Source organism: Peromyscus maniculatus, chromosome 1, assembly GCF_049852395.1.
Source record: "Peromyscus maniculatus bairdii isolate BWxNUB_F1_BW_parent chromosome 1, HU_Pman_BW_mat_3.1, whole genome shotgun sequence".
NCBI lineage: Eukaryota > Metazoa > Chordata > Mammalia > Rodentia > Cricetidae > Peromyscus > Peromyscus maniculatus.
This window is the reverse complement of record NC_134852.1, coordinates 11,576,310-11,586,211: the sequence shown is the minus strand read 5'-3', so window position 1 is coordinate 11,586,211 and position 9,902 is coordinate 11,576,310. Positions and strand designations below refer to the sequence as shown.

General features: G+C 37.1%; 1 protein-coding gene across 1 annotated transcript in view; it reads right to left on the bottom strand.

The window, feature by feature from the left end:
• Positions 1 to 3,066: 3,066 nt before the first annotated feature.
• The window catches only part of LOC102903407 (killer cell immunoglobulin-like receptor 3DL1), a 53,298-nt gene continuing 46,462 nt past the window's right edge, over positions 3,067 to 9,902 (bottom strand). Inside the window, exons 5-9 of the mRNA XM_076572191.1 lie at positions 8,678 to 8,983; positions 6,700 to 6,993; positions 4,475 to 4,573; positions 3,892 to 3,938; positions 3,067 to 3,789 (exon numbers count right to left, since the gene is read on the bottom strand). Coding sequence (XP_076428306.1) covers positions 3,643 to 3,789; positions 3,892 to 3,938; positions 4,475 to 4,573; positions 6,700 to 6,993; positions 8,678 to 8,983 — 893 coding nt within the window. The 3' untranslated portion in view covers positions 3,067 to 3,642. The remainder of the gene's footprint in view (positions 3,790 to 3,891; positions 3,939 to 4,474; positions 4,574 to 6,699; positions 6,994 to 8,677; positions 8,984 to 9,902) is intronic.

The following is a 9,902-nucleotide window of genomic DNA, read 5'->3' as shown; positions in this document are numbered from 1 at the left end:
CACTTAAAACTTTCCTCTTAACACTGCTTTTATTATGTCTCATAAGTTTGGGTAGTATCTGTATTCATTTTCATTCATTCTAGGAAGTCTTTAATTCCTTTCTTCATTTATTCCTAGACTCAGTTGTGATTAGGCAGACAGTTATTCAGTTTCCATGACTTTGTAGGCTTTCTGTTGTTTTTGTTATTGTTGAAATACATCTTTAATTCATAGTTTTGTGAGAGGATGCAGGGGCTTATTTAAATTTTCCTGTATCTGTTGAGAGTTGCTTTGTGACTCACTATAAGTTTAATTTTGGAAAGATTTGATGGGAAGAATGTATATTCTTTTATGTTTGGGTGAAATGTTCTGTGGATATCTGTTAGACCCATTTGATTCATAAAGCCTGTTAACACTATTATGTCTCTTTTTGTTTTGTCCTGATGACCTTTTCATCAGGGGTAGTGGAGTATTGAAGTCTCCCATAATTAATGTGTGAGGTCAATGTGTAATTTAAGCTTCAGGTATGTTTCTTTTACATATGTATGTGCCTCTGTGTCTGGGGCATAGATGTGAAGAATTGCAATGTTCTCTCGGTGGATTTTTCCTTTAATGAGTTTGAAATATCCTTTTCTATCCCTTTTGATTAATTTTGGGAGGAAGTCTATTTTGTTGGACATTAGAATAGCTACATCAGTTTGCTTCTTAGGTCCATTTGCTTGGATACACTTTTTCATCCGTTTACTCTTAGACAATGTCTATGTTTAGTGTTGAGGTGTGTTCCCTGCATGCAGCAAAGGGATGGATTGCGTTTCCATATTCATTCTTCTAGTTTGTGTCTTTTTATTGGGGAATTGAGTGCCATTGCTACTGAGAGATATTAAGGACCACTGCTTGTTAATTCCTATTATTATGTTGTTGTTGTTGGTGTGTGTGTGTGTGTGTGTGTGTGTGTGTGTGTGTGTGTGTGTGTTTCAGATCTCTGGGATTTGCTTGTGTGTGTTTATTTATTGCCTGTGTTTTCATGGATATATTTCACTTCCCTGGGTTAGAATTTTCCTGCTTGTACCTTCTCTAGGCCTGTATTTGTGCATAGATATTGTTTACATTTGACTTTGAAATGAAATGTCTTGTTCCTTCCATCTGTGGTGATTGAAAGTTTTGCTGGGTACCATATTCTGTGCTTGTATCTCTGTTCTCTTACCATCTATAACACACCAATCTAGGCCCTCCTGGCTGTTAAAGTGTCTATTAAGAAGTCATGTGTCATTCTAACAGTTCTGCCTTTATATGTTACTTGGCTTTTTTTCCTTTGCAGCTTTTAATAACCTGTATCTTTTACTGTATATTTTGTGTTTTGATTATTATATGGTGTGGGAATTTTTTTTTCTTCTTTTCCTATCTATTTGGTGTTCTTTAAGCTTCTTGTTCCTCATAGGCATTTTTCTTTAGGTTGGGAAAATTTTCTTTATGATTGTGTTGAATATATTTTCTACCCATTTGCGCTGTGGTTCTTCTTTTTCTTATATTCTTCTTATTCATAGATTTGGCTTTTTCATAATGTCCCAGATTTCCTGGATGTTTTCTGTTCAGAATTTTTTAGAATTAACATTTTGTTGGACCGATTCATTTCTTCCCTCCAATATATCTTCTATGCTTGTGATTCTCTCTACTATCTCATATATTCTGTGGGTGATGTTTGCATCTGTAGTTCATGTTCACTTACTCATATTTTCTATTTCCAAAGTCCTTCCTTTTGTGTTTTCTTTGCTGCTTCTCTTTCCATTTTCATGTCTTGAAGAGTTTCTTTCACCTGTCATTTTTCTATTTGGCATTATTTAGGAGATTTTTTTATTTTTTCCTATTTTTTTTAAAAGATTTATTTATTTATTATGTATACAGTGTTCTGCATGCATGTATGCCTGCAGGCCAGAGGAGGGCACCAGATTTCACTGTAGATGGTTGTGAGCCACCATGTGGTGGCTGGGAATTGAACTCAGGACCTCTGGAAGAGCAGCCAATGCTCCTAACCTCTGAGCCACGTCTCCAGCCCCCTATGTTTTATTTTAGCCCATGACTTCAGAAGAATTCTTCTTCTTACACAAGGCAAGGTTGGATCTAAGGACCCAGGGTAAGACACTACTCACTGCCAGCTAAGATTCCCTAAAGCTGACCCAACAGCTCCCAACTCCACTCTATCCCCTGAGCTCCAAATTCCAGATCACAACTTTGTCAGATAATTTTTACTATACTATAGACCACACTGTGCTGGGAATCCCAGAGACCAAGCAGTACCCAAACACCTCAGTCAGGTAATATTTAAATGCCAAGTACCTAAAGTAAACATTCTATGTGCAAACAGAATGTCATCTGGTACAAAACAAGCTTTTATTTGCAGAAACAGAAAAAGAATTATTAAATTTATATTATACCTGGTAATGACAAAAATAATCACTAAGTAGACTTTAACATTTGCAAATTCAATTTTGATATCTAGTTACCTTTTTTTTTTCCAGAGCTGAGGATTGAATGCAGGGCTTGAGCTTGCTAGGCAATTGTTCTACCACTGAGCTAAATCCCCAACCCCAATATCTAGTTATCTAAATCACAGAAATTTTAAACTTTTAAACACATAGTTAGCCGTCAATGTGTCATTAGTCATCCCAATGTATGAAGAGATACTTACGGGTGCATGGGTGACACAAAATTTGGTGCACCCTCAAAAGCCAATGTCAGTGTGGGTGAAGATAAAGGAAACCTGCATCACTGCATATTGTGCAGCTTGGTTAACTGGAGGATCTCCTCAGCTTTTGTTATTACTCATATGAAATTAGGGAGGACCCTTCTGAATTCCGTATATTTCAGAATCTTCCGGAGCCTTTTGAAGTTTAGTTTAGTTCTTGTGACTTAATTATTTATCTTCCAAAAGGCAATGTTCCAATTCTGAGGAACTAACTTTTCAACAGGAAAGTAATTGAAAAAGAAGAGAATGGGGTGCTTATTCAACCACACCTTAGAAAATGTTTCAATAATGGGGATGTATACATTGAAATATTAAAAAAAAAATGAGGATGGTTGTGGTGAGAGAACATTTTGACATACAGCAATTGGAGTATACAGTACAACAAATGGTAAAACCAAATGTTAAACATAGGCTTTCAGAATGATAAATCTAACAGCAGAGTTAGAAAGACAAGATTGGGTTACTGAGTGTGAATATGATATATATGAAATTGTTTTGAAACCCATTATGTTGTATAACATGATTACATATTAGTAACATACACTAATAAAGAGTGAGCCTCTTGTTGATCTGCAATTGTGAGATACTCAACATGGTTACAGCTTCAAGTACATCAAGAACTTACAGCCAGTCAGGTTATAGAGGTCTGCCAGAGAGAAATTAAATAGAGACCCATGAACTAAGGAAAAGACTTTGATTTCTGTTGAGTGGGTTGCAAGGACCATAACCTTTGTAAGTAAAGGAAAGCCACTTTCAGAACCATATTACAATAATGAAGCATGGTCCCTAAGTTAGAGACCTCTGTCTTCACATTCCAGCTCTTGTTTCACTGTATCTATTGGTCTTTACTGGAGAAAGGATTGTGGTCTTCCTCAGAACTTTCTTTGAGAATTCATGGGATGACCATCTTTCATCTCAGTTTAACATTTCCTGACTTCCATGTACACACTGGTATCTGTGGAAAATTCCTTGGGAATCTGGGAATCGGGAGTGGTCAATTTTTGTTTGAAGATCATCTGATCAAATTTTAAGTATGTCACCTCCTGCACTTCTTCTCTTTCAGGGTCCTAGAAAGAGGTAAACATTAAGTGATATTGTGTACACATAATCTTGCAGAGAATAAAGGTATATTAGACTGTATGGAAGAGAGAAGACTCAGGAGGACCTACCTGTCTGTTCAGTGTTGCTCTCACTTCAGAGTCTTGATCCATGATGGCTGTATTTTAGAAGACAGAATTAATCAAACCCATGTAATAAAGTACTTCTGCACTCTCATTTCAAATGCAAGGTACTAGTGAGAGATATGGAAAAACCCAAGGTTGCTCACCCACTGCAAATTAGAACTAGAGTTTCTACAATGCTGTACCCTAGAAATTCTTTCTTCAGCACATACTCTCTGCCCTCTTCCTCCTTTCCTCCCTCCATCCTTCTGTTCCTCCTTCTCTCCCTGCCTCCCAATCTGTCTCTCTCTGTCTCTGTCTCTGTCTCTCTGTCTCTCTCTCTCTCTCTCTTGTTAAACCTCCTTGATATTAGTGCATGCTTTGGATGCGAAGATGCATTGAGGAGTTATTCAGTGGTCTGAAAACTGTGGGGATGAGCAAGGGCTGTGGATTTTCTCTAGAAAACTCTGTCTTAGTTTCCCTGTCTTGGTCAAAGTATTTTCTATAAATTAAGAAAACATACCTCTACTTCTCTGGTCTTGTTTTCTCACACTACTCAGATGACATTCACTGGCTTGTTCCTGAGACTTACTCTTTTTGGCAGAGCACCAAGAATAAAGGAGGATGATGAGGATGGCAAGGATCATGGTAACTGATAGTCCAATCAGAATATTCAGGTTCCTGAGGTTATCTGGAGGAAGATGTGAACCCAATAAGAGGTATATCTCAGTATCCTCATTTTGACAGATTACATAGTATTTATCGATTAATAGATAACTGATAAAATATTGCTTTAGGACAAGAGTCTTGATGGAGAACCCACTAATAATATCTGCTGAATGGAAACAGTATTAAATGGACTTCTAATTAATTATTATTATACCCAGATATGACTATATTTCTCAATTCTCGTCAGAGGAATCTATATTTGGGATAGATGGTGATTAATACAGATACCCACAACTGGGCAAGTTGTGGATATGAAGAGACTATAGAATTATGGCACTAAATGAGATGTTTACATCTCGAATCATTCTCCAAATGTTTAGCATCATTGTGAAAGATATGGAGGAAGAGAATGCAAAAAGAAGATATGGATAACTATAAGAAAGCCGTCTTCTGTACACTGAGGGCAGGTGAAAAATGAACTTCACAGGAGGTTGAGATAGCATGCCTAAGTATGGTGCAAGTTCAAGTATGACCAAATCCCAGCATGGAGAGTGGAGGTGGACATGTCCCATCCCTAGTCAAGGGTCTATGGGCTATTGGTGACTGTTGGGAGAATGAGTGTCAGTTTCAGGAGTGTTGTTACTAGTAAATTGACTATGCTCCAGCAGAGATCCACACATCCAGGAATATATTGGTGTTATGCAAGTGGCAGAAAACTGCAGAACACTTGGTTCAAATCATATGTTCAGTAGCTCAATCTGAGATTGATATCAGTGTTCATTAGATCTGCTTTGCTTCTGTAATACTCTGAACTAAACATTTAATTCTCTTTGGGGAAAAAAGTGAAGTCAAGTCTAATCTGTCAGAAGTAGTATTTTTATATAAAATTTCCCCTTCCGCTCACTTGTTTCCTTCTTCAGGCCCCATCAACATCCAGGAAAAACAGAGCTAGAATGAGCACTTCATTGAACCTGGAAAGGGAGTAAAATTTACTCTTCTTTTCACTCACCAAGGTCTCAGGTACAGAAATTAGAGATGAATAGTCCATATATTTCCCATGCTGTTCCTAAAAAACTTCTAATTTTGAAGAGTTCAAGAATCATAGAGGGGAGATGATGATGATAAGACAGAGTAAGGAAGGAGCGGAGACAAAATAAGCCAAAAAGCTTTGGGTCTCTAAGTTTTCACAATAGAGAAGAGGAATCAATTACTCACTGGTTGTGAAGTCTGCTTCTGTGCAAGAAGTGCAGTTTCTTGTTGAGTTAACTAGAGAAGGGGACAGGAGAGGGAGAAAGTTCATCAGAGGCTGTCTGCCTTCCCCTTAAGGAAAGTTTTTTAAATTTGGACAGTGACCACCACCCACTCCACCTCTTAATCCTGAGCCTGCAGAGTTATAGGATGACATTTAGTGGATTGCTTTTAGGTGTTGGCTCTCTCATCTGATTTCAAGTTTTGATGATTCATAGAAATGCTGTGGGAAGATGTATGTGAGCAAGAGTTCAGGAGGGCTGCTCCATCTCTGCTCTGCCCAAACTGATATAAACCTCATCCCTAATGAGTCTGGCCAGACCCATTTATATATCTGCCTCTATATATACACATCCCAGTGTGGATGCAAAGTCATATGAGGAGTTTTGAGGAGACTCCCTCTCTGTTATTTTGTATTCTGTTTTCAAGTCCCAAATTCCATGTTTTTTTTTTACAAAAAGTTTTCAGTTGAAATGTAATTCTTTCTGTTCCCCTCCCTTTCTTCTCTTCAGTCCCTTCCAGCAACCCTTCCTCCAAGCTTTTTCATCCCCACACGACTCTTAAATTGATAGCCTCTTTTTCATTGAGAATTATTGTTACATATATGGCTAAACCTATGCATATTCACACATATATGTACACATGTCATATATACACATACACACACATATATATGTATACATGTACATATATACACATCACATATGTATACACACATATATAAATGTAACATACACACACATATATATGTTTAATTCTACACACGTGACATTCGGACTCACAACAGTGCTTTGGAGCTCTCAATGCTACTTTCTCTCTATCATCGATTGGAGGATTCTGAGACATGGCTTCAGTATTTCATCAGTCACAAAATATAAAGTATATATGAATTTCTCTTACCTGTGACTAGAATGTACAAGGGGTCACTTGGGGTTGACCACAGATGGGAAGAGTTCCTGAAAGAGCCATAGCATCTATAGTTTCCTGCCTGGACCACAGGACCAAGATGGAAGCTGGCCTGGAATGTCCCGCTGTGGTTCTGCACTGAAGGCAGCCCATGTCGCTTGGGTACCCCTGTCCTGGACAAATGGAACATGTCAAACTGAAGGTCAGAGAAACAGGTCAAGGTCATGTTTTCTCCTGACATCACCACAGGACCCATCAGGGCTGACAGAAAAGGTTTCTTGTATAAACCTGAGAGAAAAGAGGCAGAGATAGTTAGTTACCAGTGTTCATTCACTCCTCAGTGTTTCCTCTGCCTGCATCTATTTCTTTGATCTCTCTGCCTCTTACCATCTCCCCCTCTCTATGTTTCCAGTTCTCCTCTCCTCTCTTTCTCTCATTCTATTTTTATGTTACCATCTTTAGTCTATGACCTCAATGGTACTTAAATATTTTATGCCAATTTTTGCTCAATGATATTTTCTGCCTCTATTTGCATTGGTTCATTCCATCAGTCTTTTAAAGTTTGTTTTTATGAGCATAATTAGTTTTATTTAGCAATAACCTTCATAATGAAATATTCATATGCATGCATAATATATTTTTATGCTTGTTTTGAAAATATTTCTTAATTTTTGAAATTGAATTATATCATTTAATGTATTTATATCATTTAATGTTCTTAAAAATTGTTACATATATTTATAGATGCATACTATTAACAATATTAATGCTATTATTCTTTCTTCCCCCGAACTTCCACTAATCACACTCATTTTTCTAATTAGTCTTCTCTATACTTTCACTTTTTTCCAATTGTTTTACAAGTAAATGGGTTCAAGTAGAGTTACTCATGATTTTGTTTTAATTAGCATACCGAGTAACAGTCTTTATTATATTATCCTCATACAGCTCCTTTTGTTCATTTTCTTCCCTCTTCCCTCCCTTGTACAGCATTGCTGATCTCTTTATTCCCCTCATTTCCTCCTCCATGTCATATGTCTTTCATTTCTTTCCCACCCCTCTCTATTAAATTTTTCTTCCTTGGTCACTTGCTAATTTCATGACCTATAACTTTGACATCCTATGTATAATAAAAATCTAGAATCTAATGTCATTCTGTTTTTCATTCTTGTGTCCGTTTACATATCTGTGTTAATTAATCTCTCTTTTCAAAGTACATAATACTTCATAAAATTCTATATTTCTCATGAACATTGTCCATGGTGATCTTTCCTCTCTTGTTACACTTAGTGTGTGTACTGCTCAAGTGTGATCTGTCATCTGCTTCCTAAGCACTTAGTTCAGAATTTGTTTTTTGCTTCTGCCTTTATAAGTCTTCTACCAAGAGAACCAGACATATCATGTGTCTGACAAGCTCTTTCTTGAAATATTTAATATTTGTTATAATTTTTCCATCTCTACTATCAAAGTTTCCATGAAGTCTTCTGTCTTTGTGTAGATTTTCTCTTAGCACACATTTCATGTTTACTAATTTTCAGCCCTTCCTGGGTTCCACCTGTGTGAAGGCTTAAAGACTCTTTAAGTACCAGCCCAATTAAGTAGACTCAGGTCAGACAAATGATGTTTCTTGCTCTTTTGGTAGACTTATAATAGAGGTAAAAGTGAATAATTTTCTGAATGTCAGTAGAGATACTTCATTCTCTCTGGTTCATATTATGCTCACCTAGTTGTCATTTTCTGTTTATATCTACTTCTGATTACTTTGCACTTCCCTGTATCTGTGCTTTATGTTATAACCAAGGGTCTGTTCTTGTGTATTTCTTTTCATTGTCTATGCCAGTAAAACACTTAACAAGGTTGCCTTTATATAAATTATTTACACTCCTTTTTCTGGTGACATTACACAGTTTTTAGTGTATAGAATATTTTTCTGTATCACAAAGAGAATGATGAGCAGGTAACATGTTCTTACCTGTGATCTTTATGTCAATGGGGTCACCAGATTCAGACCACTCATATGGTGTGTGATTGTAAGAACCATAGCATGTGTATGTCCCAGCATCATCAGGTGTCACAGGACCTATTGAGAAGTTGGCTTGGGAACCCCCATGATAATGTTCTGCAGAAAGCTTGAAAGAGTCTTTGATTGTTCCATTTTTATGTGATGTCAAAATGAAGGTTTCAAACATAATCTCTGAACGACACTCCAGTGTCACCTTCTCTCGTAAATTCACCAGGGGAGGTTGTAAGGCCAAGAGGAAAGGCTTCCTGTAGACTCCTAAGAATAAAAAAATGTATGAACCTGATCAAAATCTCTGTGTCCTTGAAGACCCGTGGTTCCCCATCAATTGGTCTGTTCTCCCTGTTAGTGCTCCAGTTTACTTGTTTTTGTTTGCTTCTACTCTGGACACAGACTCCTCCATCTTTGGGTCCATTTCCCACTTATTTGACACTAGGATTAGCACAATATCTTCCCACTGGCTTGTGATGACAATGTGTCTTTTGAATCTTACTTCCATAGGCCCTATTGTCTTTTTCTAAGACTGGATATTGCAGGAAACATGGCAAGCTTCTCACCAGGCTGCTTTATGTGTCTTCTTTATGCAACTTTTGATTAAGTATAATCCTTTGCAGGATAAATGAATTAGTATTGAACATAGTTATAAGGGAAAGACTTCTAGCTCTCACTGTGGTTCAAACCTCTATAAGGCATTCCTGATCCAGAATCATGAACATTGTTTCCTCCAACACATTGATGAATTAGCATCCTGATTTTACTGCACTCAGAGCATCCCTTTTTTGTGACTTAATTTGCTTTTTACTTGAATTCCTATATTATTTTCTAGTTGCTAACATAGCAAATTACAACAAATTTGATTCTTAAAAAGAATACAAGTACTGTAGAGATCAGAATTCTGAAAAGCCCAATGGCATAAATCAGGTCTCTTCAGGGATAGTTACTACTGAAATCACTAGGAAAGCATTCACTTTTTGCCTTCTAGCTTCTAGAGTCTCATGCTTTCCTTGGCACTCGAACCCTTCATCCATGTTTAGAGTTAGCAACAGGGTATCTCTCTCACGATGATATCTTTGGCCCACAACTGTATTTTTCATTTTTTTGTTACATCAACCCTTGTAGTTCTACAGACCTGAAATAATTCATGATATTCTTGAATCCTGATATCAACTGGTTAAGA